At 37.9% G+C, this 23258-nt stretch overlaps 1 protein-coding gene across 2 annotated transcripts; it reads right to left on the bottom strand.

Annotated features, from left to right (window-relative positions):
* Positions 1-3261: 3261 nt before the first annotated feature.
* On the bottom strand, positions 3262-21723 carry LOC131573815 (DNA damage-regulated autophagy modulator protein 1-like). 2 transcript variants are annotated; one of them, XM_058828091.1, is made up of 7 exons: positions 21221-21723; positions 15167-15234; positions 13832-13974; positions 11934-12111; positions 10863-10921; positions 9460-9552; positions 3262-3300 (listed from the first exon to the last, which is right to left on the bottom strand). In XM_058828091.1, the coding sequence occupies exons 1-7, from the start codon at positions 21349-21351 to the stop codon at positions 3277-3279; spliced, it is 696 nt and encodes a 231-aa protein (XP_058684074.1). In that variant the 5' UTR covers positions 21352-21723; the 3' UTR covers positions 3262-3276. The 2 variants fall into 2 exon arrangements, with proteins under 2 accessions (XP_058684074.1, XP_058684073.1); XM_058828090.1 differs by lacking the exon at positions 3262-3300 and adding an exon at positions 8186-8295.
* Positions 21724-23258: the final 1535 nt, after the last annotated feature.

Raw genomic sequence — 23258 nt, 5'->3', positions numbered from 1 at the left:
TTTACAATCCTAGGAAGTTAAAGGCACTGAAGTGGTCATAAATAAATGTTAAAGAGTAAAACTAGATGTTGAAAAACAGACTCCCCAGATATGTTGGAAAAGAGCCTATAAAAGCCTTCAAAAGAATTTTCTTCAAAACACTATGAAAATTAACAGGAAAAGCTCTATAGGAGATTTCGTAATAATTATCAAGGTGTTGTTTGTCACTTTCTAAATAATGTGTCCTCTTGTTTAACGAAAATGATACTGTAAATACACAACAACCCAAAAAAATGAGTAGGGCAGCAACAAACATACGCTAAGGAGTGTGTTCAGATTAGCAATATTTTCTGTTAAACAGTGAATATTTTCTGTTAAACAGTGGTTTAGCAGTAGACCAACAGACCTGTCTCCTGTGTGGAGTATTTCATAGATGAGAATTAATTTCATAGGCTTGGTTGGATGAAGTATCACTGCACATTTGATTGATCCTAATGCAGGCCAGTATAAACACTGGTAAGAAAAGCCATCTTCACCCTTTTCTGCTGGAGTCTCTGTCCTCCTGATCATCAACAGATGTTTTAAGCCTTCATTACATATTATTTGGTAGGTGATCATGTAGCTTGAGGCTCTTCCAATTGCATCATCATAGTCCTCTTCCCTTTATGTCTCCTCAGACCAGTAGTCATTCATTAGACTCACCAGAGGTTTGTAGATCTGCATCCATTGTATTTCCAATTTCACTGGTTTCTTTTTTTTAATTTTTTTTTTTTTAATTTCAGTGATGAGCAAGGGGCTTCTCACTTATATTTCAATCTTCCCATGCTTTTTTGAGATGCATTTCATCCATCACTTAACTGCTGGGATGGAGAACCCATCTTAGTCAAGCAAAATCTCCTTGCACCCACAGTGACACCCTATTCAGAGTCTTCTACGTGACCCTGGGCACAAAAGCAGATCACCAAAACCATCTTGTGTAGCTCACTCCTCAGTGTTTCATTACAGAGACTCTATTCCTCTTCTAGTCAGTGATTTTGCTGGGTAAAAAATTCTCCCTTGTGTTCCCTGTGGGACTGCCAAACAATCTGGTGTCTTCCCACCAGAAGCTATATGGGGACCTTTACAAGCAAGAACAACCTCCTGTTATTTCAAATTCTACACTGAAAAATCACAGAAAGGGGAACTCCTCCTGCTGCAATCTGTGAGCAGGACCCTCTTCTCCAGGTTCTGGGGCTGCAGTTTCAGTATAACTTGACTCCCAATAAACCTATCAAAGTATTGATTTTTAGTGTCCAGAGAATGGAGGAAAAGTGCCTCCTGATTCCTCTACGTAATTTGGTGTCATTTAATGTAATTCTTTATGGGGTAATAAAGAGTTCTCTGCTTTTCTTTATGTCCACTGAGGCCAGAGATAAGTATCAGATTAATTTCCACAGACTTTGAGGCAAACTCCTACCTTTTGCTTCCCCTCTTTTCTTATACAGTGACTCCTCTCTTTCTTATCCATTCTCTCAGCTTCCAATTTTTAGCCCTGTTTCTGAGTCTGTGTGCCTTGAGAGTAACTGACAAAACTGCTCCAAACACACGGGAGCTGCTGATTCTGCAACACGGTTACACAATCCAGATGAAGATCCTTCTCCAGCTGCCTTTGAAGAAAAAGACATCACTAATTCCCATTTTGCCTTTCTGTCTAACTGCTACTGTGATTTATGGGATGGTTTCAATAACCCATCCACGGTATTGCTAGGATTTTGGTTTCCGAGAGTTCTGTTTTTTCCTAAACCTCTTTTCCAAAAGAGGTACGCGCAAAGGCAGAGTTTCTGCTCTTCCTAGAAATCCATGAGAGACTTATCTGTCTCCAGTCCCAAGCTGAATGCCTGATGCCCAGTGCTTTCTGCTCACTGAATTTAACTGGGTGGTTTAAGGGTCAACCTCATTTCATCCTTCAACCCTACTCAGGAAGACTCAGTGATCTGCTGGATTGCATTTTTACTCCAGAAATTGTTTCTTATTTGTCTGTTTGTGCATTTTTCCGTAGTGAATTTTTATCTGACAGTGCAATGAACAGTTTCCAGTCCTGTCTTTCTTTAGTTTCCTCTCACTCCTCTTTAGTCTTAACATTGTTAAATATTTTTGCAACCAGAAGGTATTTTTGGAGTGAATATACTGCCATGACTCTCTGTTTTCAATGGCAACGCTCAGTTCTGGCTGCCACGAGCAGACACAAGATGCCATGTAAAACTGCAAGTTGATTTTTAAAAAACATGATTATATAATATTGTACCATTCCTTTTGGTTGAAATTCCAGGAAAGTAGCGATCGGGATTTTGTATTGTCTACCCTAAACAGTAAGCATGTTTTAAATTCAGTTCAAGACTAAAGAACTATTCTAATACAATAATAGTGTTCAAATTTTAAAGCTGTTTGGCAAGGAGGGGTACTGAAAAAATGTCAGCTTCACCCTTTGACAGCACTGGCAATCACCCTTTAAAATCTGCTATAATACTATAATTACCCCAAATATTTGGTTTAAACACTTTTAAGCTAACCAGCCATGCCAGCTGTAGGCAGGATCTCAGCTGAGAGTTGATTTTGGTCTGCAGTCAGGTCAGAGAGCACCCATGACTTACTACCTGCATACGTTCAATATCCCCAGACATCAGATTGAGACCACAAAATGGAGGAAAGTAAGGCTAATTTGTTGACTGTCATGAAGAAAGATGATTTCTGGAACAGAATCACAGAAACCACATCCTAATACTAACATACTGGGAGAGCTGTTTGCCAACACAATTTGTGTGAATTGAGTATTAGGTAACACAGAAGGACAGAGGACAAAGGGAGAAATAAGAAATGGCGCCATCTCCGTGCCCCCAAAACCCAGAGGAAGCCAAGCCAATGGAAAGCTTCCACAATCCTGAGAAAACAAGTGCTTGCTGAAGCTTGGCTCCTGCTTCCTCAATTGCTTCTAAGACTGTTACAGCTACTTTGGGATGTCTCAGATCTTGTCACAGTGCCATCTTCACACAGTTGCACTGAATTTCAAATTAAATGTCATTAGAGGCTTAATCAGAACTACATCCTGTTGTACTTGTGATATTGGTTCTGAGAACTTAGGTCTAAATACTTCAGTTTTAACTCTCAATTTCTGTTTCTTCAGTGAGAAAACAAGCTGGGTTTGAGGAGCAGAGGCAGAACAAGCAGAGTCTTAGAGCTTGGTGTCTCCTTCAAACTGCTTACAGGGGGATAACTTGTTTTCTAAATTCATCCTTGAAATTATTCTGCTGACACCAGAATCTATCCAGGAAACATCTTCAGGTTCTGTGAACAACATAAGCACTTGGTCAGCAGAACAAGAAATACTAAAAGTTAAAGCCAGTAGAAGGCTTGTAATTTGATTTTAGTTGACTAAAGTCAAGAAGATCCATTTTCCTTCAAGTGAAGGTTTTTATCTCCTGTTGAATTTGTATCCTCAAAGGCCAAATAGATCTCTATAAGAAAAGAGGGATATTTCATCTGGTGGAATTTCTGAACATTACATTTTTGCCTGAAGAGCAAGACCTATGTAGAAATCCTTTCTAAGTAGTAGACAAGGTTTTATATGTAATCCCACTGAAATTTCAAATGAGCACAAAATTCTATTTATATTTTTTTAAGGAAGAAAACCCCACAAATTATTTCATTATCAGAAAATCCTCTTGAATAATTCAAACCAGAAGAAAAACCTCCCTGCAAACCATCTAATATGTTTCAGCCACTTGATGCAGTGTGAGAGGAACTTTGCATGGCGATCCATCTGTAATAAAAGCAGAGCTACAGAGAATGTTCCTGCAGGTCTCATGATGAAAGTCTAGATGTTCATCAGAGAAACCTTCTTTGCAATGAACCTATAATGAATTCTGTGAGTGTGTGTTGGGAGAGTGCTCGTGGACTAAGAAAGTTCTACCGTGTTAAAGATGTCTATCAATAATGAATCACTCAGACTTTGTCAGAGCACTTTCTATATTAATTTCTTTAAAATCTGTACAACATTTGGTGGGAGTTTCTAGAGGAACATCCATGCTGCTCAGCATAATTTATTTGAGACTGTGAAAGCTAAACTTGTATCATTCCAGCTAAGATAATTTTCCAAAGCCTGCATTATTGCTACACTTCATAGAACACAATGCTAACTGTTTTGTTAGGCAAGGAAATAACTGGGAAAAAAAAGACATTTTACATACAAAGTGCATTTTAAAATAGATACAGCAGCTACCTTTGAATTTTTTTTTACAACCAGGCATGTCACTTTTTCTGGGTGCAAACTGGCTGCAATTTTCAAATGTTAAAGTCTTGTTCTTTCTGTATTGTTGTCTCATGAAAGCAAGGTCTGTATTGTCTTCTTAAGCTCCAACACAAACTGACAGGATTCTACTGAAGCGACCGAGTGAAATGTACCTTCTTTTTAACAGGGCAGGAAAAACTTCCCAAGAGAAGCGAGGTAGTAATGAGAGCTGGATGTCAGCTTGTGCCAGTGATAACTGCAGCAAGGGGCTCCTTTGACTTAGACAAATTAGTTGGAAATTGAAGTTGCCATGAGACTACACATTGGAGTAGCAAGACATATTTACTTAGATGAAGGCAGGAAGGGATGGCAAAGAAACTTAGATCTGACTTGTTTTCCACAAAGGCACAATATAAAACTCATTTAACCGAGCCTCAGAAGACTATTAAAATCAGCTGAAGCTACCCTACAAAACTACTTGCTTGCCTGAACACAGGAAATAAACCCAAATCATGTGGTCTGCTAGTGCCATCTATTGTGTATGGGGAAAAATACAGATATCAACTGTAGGGCTTGCTGATTTTCTCCTTAAGATGAGAGAAATGTTCTTTCTGCATTACATTACCAATCCAAAATATAGACAAAGCTCATTAAATCACTGCAGTTTTTTATAAAATACATCGTGTATTTTTATTTCTGTGTATTTCAGCAACATGCAGGACTCTGACCACTGCCAGGCCTTGTCATGCCAGTACTGTTGGTGTCTGCATGTGTGACCATATGGGTGCTGGCACACAAATGCAGTGAAAGACAGACTCAGCTCTGACAGTTTTTAGTCAAAGCTACAGAGAACTTATAAATTAAAGCCTATTGCTACTTCTCCACATTTCTCCCAAATAAATGGACATTAACTCATCTTCCAAGAAAACAAACATTATCCCTTCTTAAAATACATGCACCATGCTGCCTTTCACTGTTTCTTCAGCTCTTCCAGCCTCTCACAGAGACAATATTTCCAGTGGACATGGGAACCAGCCCAAAACCCTCTGCAGTCTTCAAACAGATTCTCTAAAGCCTGAAGGCTTGTAAAAATTTGGTCAATATTGAGACAAAGACTATATTTACAAAGGAATTTAAAATACCAAGCTCTTGAGCATCTTTACAAACTTCAAGCTGGAATGTCCAAAATTCACTGACATGTTGCCATAATCCCTCTAATCTGCTTGGAAGTTTTGAACCAGTATTAAGAACAAAAAATAAATGCCTTGCCATCAAGATTATTGTACTACTGTCAAACATAGGATGCTGTCACAGGTAAGGCAGTGTGCAAACTGAGCAGACCAGAAATTAAAGTTTAATTTCTTAAGTTTAAGAGAAAAGCCAGTGGTAAGGTCATTACTGGCTTAGTGCACATGGGAAGGCAAAGCTGAGCAAGTAACAGTGTCCTAAAACAAAGGGGATTTTAGGTATTTTGAGTAGATAGTTTCATCCTTACGTGATCTGGAACTGTGACAGAGACCACAACAGTGGTATTTCATCAGCAGATCACGCTGTACAACCTAGAAAAATAAGCTTTTGCTCATTTTTTGATTTTTTTTTAACTTTTGGAAGCAGTAGAATGGTTTAGCATAACCACTAAAAATAACAGCAATAATCATGATTTACTGTAGTTTATGCAAAAGGAATTACTCGATCACTCTTAATGGGCTGACAAAATAGAGAACATCATGCGGTGTAGATGATAAAAATATTTCTAGCATAGCTTCCAACAGAAAAATTAGCCATTTCATGTTGCTAAGAAATATGAAAATATAGAAAAAAAGGACCTGTAGCAAAGCAACAGAAATGTGCTGTGACATTATCTGTCCTAACCCCTAGAGATCACTTGCCTGTAAAAAATTAAAGTGCAGCACTTAACAAGAGTCAGCCACAGCTAAGTTATACCTTGCTAGAATATTATTTTGATAATTGCTTGCAACTTGTCAACTCACATTTCAACTGAAAAAAATAGTTAAGTTGCTGACTGAAAATCTCCTTGGAACCATAGAGTAATCAAAGTGTTTTCAATAGTTGTTCACAAATTAAAAAAAGGAATAATCACAAATAAAAAAGTAATAATCCATTGCCTTTATCTGTATGTCAATGCAAGCTGAGGTCTTAGACCTAACATTTGATAAAAGGTGCACTATGGGTGAATTCTTTCGGTCATGAATATAACTCTTTAAAATGTATCACCATAAAGCTCAGAAAAATGTGAAGGATTTCATCCAGTACATGAATTTACCTGTTGGCTTTAGGGAACAAGGTGATCTTGATTCAGCCACTTCTCCGAAAACATTTTGCCTTCCCTTTAGGATACTGTAAGCATTGTAAAAGTCGGCTTTCACTTGAAATAACAACTTCAAGCTTCTTATGCTTTTGTTTATGAAAGCTAAGAATAAAAATCAATAAAAGAATAATACACAATGTACTAGGAAGTATTTTCTTAATAGAGCCTTGAAAATAACATGATGCCACTTTTTGTGGTTGACAAACATTTTCTTTATGATCTTCACTTGAAAGAATGTGTGTCACTTACAGGGTACCCAATCAGCAAGACATAAGGTTCTTCCTTTAGTCAGTACTAGATTTGATTTTTAACATGGTTGTAGCTATGAACCTCTGCAAGATAACCTGATTATTATGTAAAGCAAATCTGACAGTGAAAAACACTTCTACTGTTTTTATCTGGAAGAACTTATAAAGAAAACATCAAGTCTTTAAGTTGTGAAACAGCTGAATTTAATACAGTTTAAAATACACATTAAAAGAAATATCTACAGATGACTAATCTTAAGACATCACTCTCCAAAACACACATTAGTTAGTGGATATTAGCAACTGAAAATCATCAATATTTCTGCATAAACTGTGATAGAGTGGAAAATGTAATTTTCGGAGAATGTAAGTGACAACCAAGTTAATGCACTGAATGGAGGTGGTGAATCAGTCCATGAAAGAACCTTTTGCCTGCAGATACTTGTAACATCTGACTTTTCAATTAGGTCCTTTCTAAGTCTTTCATTACAGAAGTAACTCTATAGCAGCAAATATCTTCATTACAGATGCTCTTCAGGTTTTTTTTTTAGTTCAGTTTTGTGTACATACCCAAGCATTTATTTCTAAGCACCTGAAAACTACTGGTGCCTCTTATTGTTTTCCATTCATTCCCAAAGACTTTTTTTGAGACTTTCTTCACTCCATTGTAGATTAGAACACAGGCTGGAAAAGTCTGCTTTATATGAACCAAACTGTAATAAGATTTCTCTTTAGTACATCATGCTTGAATGTAAATTTACTTTCTATTCCCACTTCTGGTTTTTGTTTCCTGTGGCCATCAGTGCATAAAAGGGAAAAAGGGGTGGATTTTTACAACATATACTGCAGTGATGATTTGAAAACATTTTTCAAGCAATATAGTTTAAATTTCTCTTAGGATTTGCATTACAGTGCCCAGTATCAGAAATACCTAGCATAGTGTTGCCATCTGCTAACTTCAAATTTCTTCAAAGATCCTGCTCTCACCATCTTCTCCAGCCCTTGCACATTAACTGAGTAGAAATTCAGTCCTAGTGATTTCCATTGCCTTTACACTTCTCTCTTTGCAAAATGTACTTTCTCAGGTTTAAAACTAATGCTACTAATCACACTACAGCAAATTAAAAAGTACATATATGTCCAAAATGGAAGAGCTGAGATCAAGTCCTTGAGTGATTTTCCAGTGCTTCTAGATATTGCTTTTATTATAGTATTTTTAACATACTGAACCATATAAAAATTTTAAAATATTGCAAAAAGGCAGGAGGAACCTTGCTCTGAATTTTTAAAATCTTTTAGTGGTTGCTGGTGCAGAGTTAATGGCATGGGTTCTTAATACAACTGTATCAATCCCTGTCCCTCTGCCACTTTTTCTGTAAGTAAAAATAAACCTAGAGTATTCATAGATATAAAATATTGTTTTTTCACTACCAGGAGTCTTCATGTATTTCTGTCGATATCCTTAAAGAAAATCTCTAAAAGAAAAATAAAGCAAGATCAGCTTAGGATAATTTAATTTTATCGTTCTGCCATATAAAGTACAAGGAGATGAAACAAAACAAAGGAAAAAAGTGTTCAAGTGAAATAAATATGGTGGGAAAATTAGAAAAAACTCTTACTTTTCTTAGAGTGTGGCAGGGTTTTTTAACTGAATTAATAGTTTGGTTTTCTCTGAGCACTGGTTATGACAAAAAGACAGTAGGGTAGAATCTAAAAAATATTTTCTGCCATTGTCAAACATTAACATCAGATTCATGCTATTTTATGGCCTGTAATTTAAAATGTCCACAATTCCATTTTGTTTAATTTCATCACTTTCTCTTATTTTCATAATATTTATATTGAGTAAAAGTTTTTATGTGTCTGAAGCAGAATTATACACTAGGGATTATTGATAAATATTCTGAGAATCACTGCATTGTCCTGCAAATCTCTGTCTCCAAGGGAAGTGTCTGACTTTTGATAAAAGAGATGCCATAATATACATAGACATCAAGGAGTGATGGACTGGCAAGAAATATCTCCCCCCAAGAATGATGTATTAAGTTATGCACACATTTTGGAATGGTTCTTCAATAATTCTGTCTATTTTAGAAAGCAATTATATACCTTTAAGGTCATGTGTTGTGTAATTTTGAACAACTATTTTTTTTTTCCCAAGGGAAGTGGTTTTTTCTGCTGAACTTAGCTTTTGTTTTGTTTTGTTTCTTTAATTTACTTCTTTTTTAAATTAAGGAAAAGCCCTACAGCCATGGTCTATTCAGTACTAAGTCAAAACTAAATAGACACGGAAATGTTAAATGAAGTTTTAGTTGCATTATTTATCTTGTTATTATGTCACCTTTAAAGGGCCTCTTTCTACAAAAAGATTGGTAAATAAGAAGAACATATTAATTGACTGTTCTTAATTTTCAAGAACAGACACATTGAACTACTAAACTGAATTTTATGGTTTATAATCAAGGGGGAGAATATTTATAATGTAAACATGAAAGAAAGAAATCAGTTCTGTGACTGGTAAAATTTGTTTCTGTATCGGTTTGATGCATCTATCTAGGTAAAGAACGGTGATTTTCTATTGCTTTTGTTGTTACAAAATTCATAGCACTTAGTCACTGCTAAAATATGTAGATACCAACCTGAAAATCTCTAATGAATGTTAAAAAGAAGAAGATGAAACCAAAGGCCACCGTCCATTCACAGATTGCACTCATAAAATGGTAAGTATAATCCTGATGGAATGAGACATAAAAAAACAAATTCAGATAAAACAACTAAACAAAATATGGGTGGAATGATATAGACATTTACTTCTGTAAATTCAACAAGTAAGATTTATGACTTGTCATTCCTGTTGTATAAAAGTCATTTCACATTTTGTTTGTACAGAATGGTGAGTAAGTTTATCAAGGCTGCATGTATTACATTAAGTCTTGTAAGTAACATCAAAGGCAGTACAAGAAAACTATGATTAGCACAGTATCAAAACAAAACTTGAATATAATGCAAACCTGAAAACATTCAGTTGTTACATTAAGATTACCAAAGTGCCCATGCTCCAAGCTTTCACTCAGAGCCACTGAGATCAGTAATTCTGAGCAAATTCTCAGCATGTTTTGAAATGAAGGGCTACCCTTTATAACAGTTCCTGACAAGATTTTGTGTTCACAGAAAAACCTATGTCACATGCCACAAACAGAATGCAAAGTGTTTCTTCACATGCCATCAACAAATATGCCATCTGTTTCAGTAAAACATTTTTTTCATCCTTGCATTTCATAAAAACCCACAAAACCCCTGAAGGTATTACTAAGATTGTCTAATTTGTAAAGATTTATCTCACAGCTGCCTTGCCACTGTTTGGTTGAAGTATATTTGCTCAGTGTGCTCCTATTAAGCTCTTTAATCAGGATATAATCTCTGTATTATTTAACCTGTTTTTTGAACACCACCTTTTAGCAAAATTTATCCAAAAAGAAGAATTTGTTTTCGTAGCTGTCATTCTGAAAATACTGAAAACAATCCAAATACCTAAAATCAGCTTTAGTATGTTTTAGGTCAGACTCCAAATATTTATGGCAGTACCAAAGACTATTTAATAAGGAATGATAAAAAAACTGAGAAAACTAATATTGTAAGAAACCTCAAAAGCAACAGAATTAAATTGGAGAAGTTCATTTTCAAAGTCAAAGAAAATTGACTAGAAAAGGAAGTAGAGTAACTAATTTCCAGAATACCTTTTTGGTTGGGTTTTTTTTTTTTTTTTTTTTTTTGGTAGTCTTTTACTATGAGAAACTTTCAAATTCTTGGTAAAAATGAAAGTCTAATTCTTTGAAGATTGATTATCCATTACAAGTTTTCTTACCCACACCACAGACATCTTTCTAATGAAAAAGTGACCGGAGACCAGCGTTGCACAAATCCATTCATGATAATGTACTATATGAAGTCTCTGACATGTTTGTAATGCTTTAAGATAAATATAACAGCATTCCCCAAATAATGTCATACAAGATAAGTTGGCTACCTAGTAAGATTTTACCTTTTCACCTGGAGTCCAATCAATTTTTGTCATGGAAATTTTTGAAGCAAACACAATCACTGGGAAAAACAGTGTAAAGGAAACTATACAATATTAGTGAGTAAAAGTGAAAATGTCTGATTACAAAAAAAAAACCAAAAACCAGACCATCTTCCCCTTCTGTAGCACAGGAGATCCTAAACAACCAGAATATCAAATCAAGGTATTAAGAATACCAGTAAATGAAACACATTATTACAAGGTAAGTGGTAGCAGCAATCAAAACACATTTCTGCACAAATGAAGGTTTCTGTAGCTCTTTCTAAGTATAGTCAGGGTGAAACTCCAAAACTTAGGTGACATTTGTGATCAAGAACTGTGGGAGCAGAGTCCTGCACTGCTGGAAGTGGAACAATGTTGGTTTTCCAGTGCCGCGATCTGTTTGTACAACTTCCTCTCAGGTCTGAGGCCCTCTTTCAAAGCCCTTTCGCAGCTGCTAAAACCAAAAGCAGGCTGTAGCTGGCTGACTCATGTGATGAGCTGCTGCAATCAGTTTTCAACTCTGGCAGATCACCCAAGGCCAATAAAATCAGTGAGATGACTAATTACAGCATGCCAAGGGAAAAGCCAGGAAGTTGTGCAATGTTCCTTTAAGAGAGGTGACTATTGAGGTCAAGCACCAAGCAACATGATCAAAATCATCTGCCTAGGCTTGTATGCCACCTGTGTTTTTAACTTCTGTGTGTTTGGTTCATTGTAGAAGCAGTGGTTCCCTTTTTCGGACCTTCCTCCCTGCTCTCCTTCAAGAGGAGGTTGGAAAGTTGCTCTAGCTTCACTAGTGTATGATTCTGTGAAGAGCACAGGGGCATTATTTTTAAATATACCACCAAAATCAGCGATAAAGCTTCGTAGAAGCCCCCAAAACTCATCTTTATGCTGTTAAAGGTGTCTCAACATGCTATATTATATACACTAGAGACCCCTAAGTAAAGAGTGTGACCTCCTTTTTATTCTTTATCAGCAATGATTTAATTTAAAATGAAAACCATGCACACATAAAGGGAAAACCATGGGATACACCGTAAAGGATACTGGGAATGAAAGCAATGCATGATATGACAGATATGGCCATCCTTGTGTGACACACAAAGTAAGTGTTCCATCGTGGGCTGGACTTGTAAGAGATTATAGACTGAAGTGTGATGTATACAACACCTGAGCCAAATGCCACCAAAGCTCCTATGTCATGGACACTGGGAACAGCCAGCTCCTGGAAAGAGAATCAGCACAATGCTTAGCTGCTGTTACCTGAAGAAACTAGCAGGTAGTGCACATGAACGTAAATTTTCTACACGACAGACTGATTAGAAGAACTAGACTGAATACTGAGGAAATAATTTCTAATTTCAGCTTTGCCTTGATCTCCGGACTTGAAGCAACACCTGACCTTGACCAAATCTCACATCCACTTCATGTCTCAGTTATTCTGTTGGCAAATGGGGATTGGAATGTACGGTTCACTGGTTGTATGTATACAGTGAAAAGATTGAAGGCTTGCAAGCCACCATTTCCAGTTTCCTGGGCAATTAAGGATCCTTGAAAATCTGCTATATCAGATGCTTAGCATCTAATAGATCATTATGAGCATCTAGTAGATTCTTATTATGCTCAGAACCCTTTCTACAAACTGCACTTAACATGGAAAGCAGGGTCAAAGCAGAGGAAATAGAAATAAGGTGAGGAAGTAGTTTATGCACTGGCAATCAGACACAACAGAGATTAGATAAGAACCAGTGTGATAACTGTCAAGGAATCCCTTTGGAAACTTTAGGATCAAAGTTTCTGCTTCCCTTACTCTCAAATTATTTTGCATTCCTGATTTGTCTTTTCCCTATTGAAGTCGAGTTTTTTTTCCATTTCAGTCAGGCACCATCCAACTTTTTTTTTTGTGCCACATATAAATCTTATCGATAAGAACGGAGATGTTTTAAAGTAATATGATTAGAATAGAGTGCAGTACCTGTGGTGTTTACAATATACACACACTGCTTGGATGCAAAGCTAAAAAGAACAAGCTATCATCCTAAGACAGAGGGGTTTTTTGTCTAAAAATACCATTTCTGTTACATGTTAAACTGTACTGGCTGTTGAAGCCCCAACAATCTTTATTTTCAATTTCTCTGTATGTCATCATGTCACTATGTGAGTACAATAGTATTTAACAAAATGTTCCAAGGTAGACCATCCTTTAAAAGAAATAATGTAGCTGTTTCCACATGTTTTAAGGCGATATCTCAAGCTCCCTGCCAGTTAAATTTGATTCTAGGCTGAAGTTTTCAGTGCAATTGTCCGAATACTTATGTCAGAATCTATGTAATTATACACTTCCTCACTAGAAGAGGTGAAATGAAGAATCTGTTTCAGTAATTTTTCTCTCTACTGAATTTTCTTTCAGACACTGAGGTGTGGACTTTGGTTTGTAATGAGATGTCTAACCCTTTCTGGCAAAGTAAGCAGTAGTTCTACATGTCTCCATCAAAGGATAAAACATGTTATATCATCTCCTGCAGACTCAAAAGTTTAACAGGTTGGTATTGTTAAACTTTTGTTAGTCTGACTTATTCTGCCCTATCTGATTATAAGCAAACTAAACTTGGAATAGCAAAGCTTTTTGCATTCAAATTTTCAGAGAAAAAATTTCCAGAAAAATATAAAAATCCATATAGTACAGATAAGTACTGCTACAAGACAAGTACACAGAAAACTCCTTAATGGCATAACTGCATGAGCAAAAACTCTCATGTATAGGGAGGAAACAAATCTGTTGCTGTAAAGCTACTGAAAAAAGACAAGAGCAAGAAAGGCATTCTTACTCCATTTTCCAATGATCCACATGAGCATAATGTTAATCACTGTTATCTACTTGAAACTTTTAATGGTAAAACAATCTTATTTTATTTTCATGTTTGTTATGAAATTTACGGTCATACCTGGAAAGTTGCAACTATGCCCATTCCAGTGCAGCCCATCAATCCCACACACAATGTAAACATATTGCATGAAGACCAAACAAAGTGTGATGATTCATTCTGCTTCTCTATTAATAAATATCTGATGTACATTGTAATTGCAGCTGAAAAAACAACAACAACAAAAAGTGTTTTGTTCAATAATCAGATATTGATTACATTTTAACACCTTTTCCTGTAACACGACATAAAATTGTAAACGTAATACAATAAATAATACTACCTTTAACTCTACTGGAATGAATAAGTTAATTCAGATGAACTTTCAGATAGAACTTCAACATTATCTTTGTCTCAAAATTGCACATTATTGCTATCTAGAACTAACTGCACATCATTTGAAGAAAAGCACTAATTTAAATCCCATTCTCCTGGGTGTTTTGGGCACAGAGGCATTGCCATTCCATGTTAGAAGCAGATGTCACAGGGAGATAAGAACTATAGGATGGAAGTGGGAGGCTTTATTCTGCTCTGAGATGCAGTCTTGTACCAGAACTACATCACCTTATAATGGATGGTCTGAAGAATTAATTCCTTTTTGCAGTCACTGCATGCCTGGCCTAATATGCAGGTCACTCCTGGCAAACACCTGTACTGAATTAGGAAATCATGGTTCTTCAGGATACGGTAAGCTGTAGGCTGAATTCCACAGTTCCAGAACACAGAACACAGTTTCAGTCTCTCTACAATTGGAAAAATAAATCAGGTAACTTTGCCCAGCCACAATGAGGGTGCATAAGCACGCCAAGATAGTGTGACTGAACAAGGCTCTTGTAAAAGGTAAAATATGTGATTTTTACTTTGCCTTAAGGCCATCATAGCTGCATATATACAGAGGTACCCAGCTCTTGATCCTCCATCCTCTAAAAGATAATAGAAAATGCCAAACTTCCTGACTCACATCAGTCATTTTGTAGAGAAGTAGGCACATTGTGGAGAAAACCAGGTGTTGTTTCAACACTGCTCTTCCCTTTGCTGCAGCATCTTAGAACCTAAAGTTCCCCTACATCAGAGTTTTTGCAGAGTAATTATGCCATCTTTGTTCCACTTCTCTTTCCAGGGTATTGACTACTTTGCACTGATGAGATGCTCTGAGGAGACACAAGTGCCTCTAAGCCTGCCCTAGCTGCTCCTAAGGACCCAGCTCTCCAGGTATTACTTACATCTACCTGATATGCCATTTGACCATAGAGAAGTTTTTCTGCAGAATACTGAATACATTTCTGTAATTAAAGCAGGCAGCTTTCACTAATTCTCATTTCTTCATTCCAGTCAACCCAAATACCTTATACATACCTAGAAGTGCTGAAATATTAATCATAAAACCAAAGACACCGCTCTCCGGAGGTTTAGTTCCAGTGTCACTAAAGCAGGAACAGAGACAAATTAAAAGTTAACTGAAACCTGTGAAACATAAATGAGACAATTGAAATCTCAAGAGAAATATAACTTATGTGAACAGCTGCTGTGTGTGTAAGGCAATTCATCTTCTGCTGCACTCTTAGCCTCCATTTGTAGTAGAGAATCCTTCTTTACAAAAAGAAAGCATATTTTGAAAGCATACTCTTCGAAATGTATTTCTTCTTTTTCTGAATGCAGTATGCAAAGATGTGACAGACCTGTACTTTGCTCATGAATGAAATGATTACATAAATGACATTTTAGAATTAATGTTTCCTTTATCTGCTGAATTAGCACTGTGTTAGAGTGAAATATATCTAATGGCAGTCACTGTCTTCAGATGTGAGAGAACTGGGTTTAATTTCCTTAAAAGGACTTCACCCTATGAGAGAAATTGTGTTCCAATGCCCAGGAATGATCCTAGCAACTGTTTAATTTACTAATGTAGATACAGTTTAAGTGTACTCTGTCTCCAAGGTGTTGTAAGTCTCTTCTGATGAAACACTTCACCTGTATAGGGAATAATTAGGAGTTCACTGGAACAGAGAGTATGAGAATATCTACAGAATTTATATACATATCTACATGCGTGTCTATATATATGAAAAATGTAATGTATACAAAATATTTGTTTTGTAGAAAGTGGAACACTTTCACCATAGAGTCCTTTTCCCTCTTTTCCCTACATATGTGCAAACACCCACCTCAGAAAATACCCTTTCCTCACAAAATGAACATACTCCTGGGAGTATTTGGGCTCAAGTCCCCTCAAGCAGTATATATATATATATATATATATATAGATATAGATATAGATATAGATATAGATATAGATATAGATATAGATATAGATATAGATATAGATATAGATATATACCCTCCAATACTCTTCTATGGAAGGTAAATGCTCTGTTGAAAGAACAGTACTATGATCTTGCCACTTCAACTTGCCAGTTGATATTTATTTGATCAGGTTCTATTGGTCAAGCCAATGGAAAACATCTAGTTCTTCAATCTTTACATGATTTGGGTATAAGCTGAGTTTTCAGTTAGTGGGCAGTACCAAGAGTCAGGACAGCATGTTTGAACAGAGGCACCCAAAAACTCTAATAACAGATATGTGAACACGTAAGGGTTTTAGCTAATGCCAATGTTTAGTGGACACTGAGCAAGGATTCTGAGAACAAGCCTTTCTCCTGGAGTGGGAGTGCCAATGCTGGAGGGTAGGAAGGTTCTGCAGAGGGATCTGGGCAGGCTGGATTGATGGGCCAAGATGAGGGGTAGGAGGCTCAGCAAGACCAAAGTCTGGGTCCTACACTTTGGCCACAGCGACCCCAGGCAGAGCTGCAGGCTGGGGAGCAGTGGCTGGAAAGCTGCCCAGCAGAAAAGAACCTGGGAGTGCTGGTTTGACAGCAGCTGTAAATGAGCCAGGGTGTGCCCAGGTCACCAAGAAGGCCAGTGGCATCCTGGCTTGCATTAGCAACAGTGTGGCCACCAGGAGCAGGGTAGTGATGGTCCCTCTGTTCTTGGATCTGGTGAGGCCACATCTCAAGTGCAGTTGTGAGTCTGGGCCCCTCACTGCAAGGAAGACCCTGAGGGGCTGGAGCCCACAGAGAAGGGCAGCAGAGCTGGGGAAGAGTCTGGAGCACAAGTCTGATGAGGAGCCGCTGAGGGAGCTGCAGCTGTTTAGTGTAGAGAGGAGGAGAGAAGGATCAGGGGTGACCTTATCACTCTACAACCACCTGAAAGGAGGGTGTAGCCAGGTGGGGGTTGGCCTCCTAGGTAGCAAGCAATAGGACAAGAAGAAATGGCCTCAAGTTGTGCCAGGGAAGATTTAAATTGGATGTTAGGAAAAACTTCCCCACAGAAGGGGTGGGGACACTGGAATGAACTGCCCAGAGAGGTGGTGGAGTCACCATCCCTGGAGATGCTAAAAGAAAGCCTGGACTTGGTGCCATGGTCTGGTTGACATGGTGGAGTTCAGTCTTAGGCTGCACTCAGTAACCTCAGAGGTTTTTTCCAACCTATGTTGATTCTGTGATTCTGTGTATAATGGGACAAGTAGGAACTAGCTAGGGATATTTTTTTATGTCATTCAAGAAGATGAATATTCTTCATTCCAGCAGCGAGGCTGGATTAGGTTTCAGTGCTAAGATTCTGAAGCTACCACTGAGTACAGCCAAAATGACCTCAGCATGAATGCTCTCCACACGCAAAAGAGAAAGCACTCTCTACTTAAGCAATCACTTTCAAGGATTTTGATAATTTTGTTAAGTTCAGGACAGAAGAGTATGACCATCTCAAATGACTTGATTACTTTAGAAATTCATGTTTGCTCTCCAACCCCTTCTATGTTATAGAAGGATTTGTTTAACCAAAGTTGCTAAGATGATTTACAAGCAACAGGAGGAAGCTTAGGATAAAGTAGGATCTTTTTCTATGAAAAGCAAATAAAAAAAAATAGAGAAAATTAATATATGACTTTTTACTAGATTGGTTCCAAATTCTCAGACAACAAAAGTTTGGACCAGGCTTTCACACATATTTTTACAATATATCAGGCATTAGGAATCCCTATTCACATGAATTTTCTTGTTGTAATGCTTTTTGAAGACTTGTTCCAGCTCGTAGTCTGTATTAATCTTGTTTCTCTTTGACAGTGAAATTGATGAAAAAAGTAAACTAAGTATTTTTGTTTGTTTGTTTGACACACCTGAAAACCATCAAAATTCATGTTTCATTTAGCCCATTTTTTAACCTTGAATTTAATTTTTTCCTCTTGTTTCTGGGGTGTTTTCATCAACACAACAAAGGAGTCCATTTAAAACGTGGGCCACTTGTGACAATCTTCAAGGACTTTTTCAAATCAGAAACCACTCTGTGGTAAGTAGAGGACTGTAATCACTTCAAAGCTTTTGAAGGGCTTTAGGTGAGAAGAGAATGGAATTGGCACACACATGGAAAGCCATTTGAAGTTCTTGGGACACATCTTAAGAGCAATCCAAATAACCTGAAATTGCACTGAACTTCAATTTTTAACAAAATATTTTCTCAAGCTAAAGTTTTATAGGTGGTTTTTGCTATTGTGGATTTTTAAACTCAACAATCTTAAACTATGCTTTAAAGAAAATTCATACCAGGAATATTATATCACAATCTATTTACAAAGTACTGTGCTGGATTTTAAGGACAATACCTTCTTAATGCTGTATTTTCCATTAAAAATCCCTAGAGCTAAATTAGGACTTGGGTTCAAACTTATTTTTCTTCAGGTTTCCTCCTTTGGAAAAAAAGGTTAGCAAAAAAAAAAAAAGTTATAATGACAGTCCCTATCTTTTATGAAAAAAAAAAAAAGGAAATGGTATATTTGAAACAAAAACGTGCTCACATATTTGAGTTGGTGCATAGGTGAGCTCAACCACCAAGAAACAGATGAGGAACCCTATATGGAAATGACAGCATTTGTGTCACCATCTCATGCAGTAGAATTTTAAAAACAGTCTTTTAATTTTAAAAAAAGTCTTCCAAAGAGTGGAAAGACAAGAAGGTTAAGGAGACAAAGAATAAATATTTTAGGACCAAAAGACTCATCACTGAATTTTCTTTGGAGCCATCATAAACTATTTCTCTTCAAACTGAAGTCCCAAATTTTTAAAATAGGAAGATTTTATTCTACCTACAGGGATTCTGATTTCTCCAGAGGTACCATCTGGTATCAAACACCTTCAGGAAAATATCCTTTACTCTTTCACTGAGAATTCAAACAAGCACACAGCCATCCCAGAACACCCAAATTGGTTTGGATTTTGAGCAGTAGGAGTAACAGGACTAATTTGGGCACAACCTTGTCATCTTTTAGGAGTCACCTGCTAGAAAACACAAAATCATATTCATTTTATCTACCAAGAAATGTATTTATATGGTTTACTTGATGAAACATTAGCACAGCCTCCATGACAAATTTAGGTGTGGTCTCTTGCTGTAACAGCTGCTATATTGTAAGCAAATAAAATTAATGTTACTTCAAGGCATACACAGAGTACTTGGGGAATGTATATAAAAATTACAGAAATGTTGAACTAAAGTTTGTCAATATTCTTCTCCTTTGTGTAACTGGAATTTCGCCATATGAGCTCCATTTAATTTTTATAGTTCATTGTAAGATATTGCACAACTGAAATGTTGCAACATTCTTCCTCTTTTTTAACACTCTTAGTTTTACTAAATCACATTCTCAATCACATGATTCAGATTCTTAGGCTAAAGCCTAAGAATGAAAATGACCTGAAAATTAAGAATATGAAAATGGTATGACTATTGTCCTGAGTACTTAGAAGAAAACCTTGCATTATTCCCAAGTGCATCTTCTATGAACTTCTTATGCTTAGACCATGTGCCTTTAGACTTGTTGCAGGTGCTTCACCAATAGTCAACATATATCCTTATAGTCCAAATTCAGTGTCAAAAGGATGTAACATGAACAGGACTTTTAAAAAGCTTTACTAGTAAATGCAGTGGGTGTGAAATGTGAATGGGAATCACTGGTGCAGCCTCTTATGTCTTTGTTTTGTTTAGGTTTTTTTAGGGCATATGGACTTTTATTTGATTTGATAGTTAAAGGATAAGAACAGTGTTATCTGTTATCTTATTCCATTAAGTTGATATAACTATGGCAACTGAGATACATTCATTAGAGTTGTACAGTCGTGAGTTAAAGGTTTGGTCCATTCCTTTTAGAATGAATGACACAATTAAGACACCTGTGCTGTCAAAAACTTAACTGCAAACAAAACTATACATAAAAAACCACATCCCGTTCTCTCATATATTTTATTCTATGACATGGCTTCAATATAAGAAACATAATTTGTCAAATTATCTCAAAATATTTCTAAACACAAATCATGTACAGTTATATCAAATGATTTATTTTTGTTAGTTAATAATGGATAGATTGCACTGATCACAAGCACTTTTGTGTTAGCAAAGTTTTGTGTGTAATCAAGGATGAGCAGTAGGGTATTTGCTCAAGTACAAGAACAAGGCTTTCCAAGAGCTTTCCAGATTTGTGCTGAGTTTAAAAGTTTTGCTAATATAAGCATGAAGCCAAACTTTCTCTGGCTCAATTTGAATGAAACTCAGCTATCTTGTGGGTTGTGGTGTCATTTGCTCTTGACTATGATGACAAACCCTAATTTTCAATCAAATTTTCTTGTATGTGCCAATCAGGTTAGCAGTCTTCTGAAATTATGCACGTCTAAAAAGTCCTTCATGGAATTAGGTCTAGATGTATCTTTAAAGATATATTTTAAAACCTTGTTTAGATCTTCTGTATGTCAGAGACACTCTTAGATTTCTGGCTAACCTTCAATCTACTGAGAGATAAATACTAACATTTTCATAGTTTAGATTTAAATGTTAACATAAGCCATGCATAAAGAATGATTTATACAGAATTGCACTTAAATTAAAAAGATTATAGAAAAGAGATGCCAGACATCTCTTGGGAAGTCTTTTAAACTCATTGGTCCTATAGTGAAATACAAAAAATGCATTCTTGGGGGGATGTGTGCACTGCAAAAGCCATCACAGGGCTTCGAGTCCAGTCATCCTCCTGTGCACTTTGGCCTAGTTCTGGAGTTCCACAAACAAAATTACACTTCCACCATGGAATTGTCAAGTTTTTCTAGGATCAGGCCTGCGCTGGCTGCAGCAGAAAACTTTCATGTCCTTTCCATCGTGCCTCCCGCGTCTGTGTCCTGCGGCTCCCAGAGGCGCTAGAGGTGTGATGGGTGCCGGGAGTGCCCGACGTGTCCCCCTGTCCCCGGGAGGCCCCGCCGCCACCGCCTCTCCTCCCCTGGGGACCCCACACTCCCTCCGGGAAGCCCCTCAGGACACCGCCCATGGTCACACACACAAGCCCCGCACCTCGGCCGCTCCCCGCCTCACCTGATGTAGGGGACGAGGGGCTCGACGTGCCCCGCCAGCACGGCCATCACATAGGAGATGATGAAGGCGGCCGAGGACCAGCTGACGAGCAAAGCGGGCACGAAAGCCACGCCGGGCATGCAGCACGGCATCGCCGGCGGCTGCCCTGCCCGGGGTGTCGGCAGCTGGGCGGCAGCGCCCCGCAGTCAGGCTCCGGGAGCGGGGACTGGCGCGGCGCATCCGCGCTCCCACGCGGCTCTGTCCCGCAGCCCCGGGATGCCCGGCCGAGCGCTGCCTTCCCTTCACTTTCGGTTCTCCGCTGCGCTCCCCGCCCCCGACGGCGGCGGAGAGCCAGGGACAGCCGTGGGCCCCTTCGCCCTCCGCTGCCGGCACCTGAAGCGCTCCGGAGAGTTTGTGGCTGCAGGAGCTCTCTCCGCAGCCCGAGCCCCTGTCGCTGCCGGCTCTCCGGGCCGCACACGCCCCGTCGGGGCAGGGAGGAGGGCGGTGAGATGCTGCCGGGGAGTGCTCCCCGGGGTCTACGGGTCGTGCCGGCGGCTTGTGCCTTCACACTCGTCTTTAAAAGGGCTAAAAATGGGGCCCAGTGTGAGCGTGCAGGGGCTCTTTGCAGCTTGCCGGCCGGGGAGCGGCCCTGGGGGCATGGAAACAGGGTCAGAAACTGTGCAGGTCCCATTACCGAGTCCTGTACACGCCTCATCCGCCTCGGACTTTCGCTTCAAACACATAATAAAGCCTTGATTTGCAAATCTTTCCTGAGATTCACTTTCCCACGTGCTTAGTGGGAAACCACTGTTTAATTCAAAATCATGCCACGTTCAGCATTTTCATTTTGGTTTAACCTGAAGTCATGGACAATCTGTCAAGGGTGTTTCTGTTTCCTTTGATTGTTTGTAGTTACCAGCCTTCCAAACCAACATCTAAACTCAAGGTCACCATTCTGCTACACGTGTGTGCATACTCTGCCTTTCCCCCTGAGGATGTGTCGAGGGTCCTGCCTTCGGGGCACATTCCCTGTGGTGGATGCACACAAGGTGAATACTTGGTGTGCCTTTGAAGGTATTAGGAAGGGAGATAGAAATGAAATAAAAGGACTAGAGACAGTATATCTTAATGCAAGTAGAGAAAAGTAATTAAAAAAAATATTCTACCATTGAGGCTGGAGGTAGTCTACAACCTTCTTCTTGGCAGTAGCAAGTTGATCATGTTCTTAACATATAAATTGAGCATAATAGTTCACACCATAATACAAATTCATAATTCACATTTCCAGAGCTAATTTCCCTTCTAGTAGTTTTGAGTGACAGGAATTTCTGACTGGAAGAACACATTTATTTCTCTTTATGTTAAAGGTGCAAAAACGATGGAAGTGAGCTAATATTTGAGCTGTCATAATATGCTGGTTTAAAAATTTCTGTTTAATTATGCCTCAATATCAGGTATCTTGTTTTCTTTTTTTTCTCTTGAAACAGAAAATTAAAGAAATACTGTACAAGAATTAAATCTAGTCTCTTTGGTAAATAAACAAATGGCAGAAACATATCTATGATACATTTACAGCAGTAGGATTTTAATTTTTTTTGTGTCAGTAATTTATTATTTTGGGTTGCTCCCTTGCAAGAAGAGGATTACTTCATTTTAGTTCATCAACATTTAAGTCACATTGTTGGAAAATGTTCAATCCACAGTTCTGCAAGTTCCTTGTACTACCTTTAGTTTTGTAAGTAGTAAATAAATTACTCTTAAGTGTGAGTTGAGTACTTAAATTATTCACATGACTTTTTGAAAGTGCCTGAACACGATTTGGAGTGAAAGAAAAGGACACATTTGGCTCAAGCAGGTGGCAACTGACTGACTGGTCATCACCAGAAAAGGCTTTCATTGCTATGTAAACATTTATTGCACCTCACGTGATGTTTAATTTTCTTTATGATTTTATTGTAGAAGGAAGTCAGTAACAACATACAATTTGAGCAGTGATCTTTAATTGGTTTTTATCAGAAGCATGTTCTTTAAGGATCATTAGAAGCTGCTAGGAGTAACA

This window comes from Poecile atricapillus, chromosome Z, assembly GCF_030490865.1.
Source record: "Poecile atricapillus isolate bPoeAtr1 chromosome Z, bPoeAtr1.hap1, whole genome shotgun sequence".
NCBI classification, from domain to species: Eukaryota; Metazoa; Chordata; class Aves; order Passeriformes; family Paridae; genus Poecile; species Poecile atricapillus.
The sequence above is the reverse complement of the archived record's forward strand: the minus strand, read 5'-3'. Positions and strand labels throughout refer to the sequence as shown.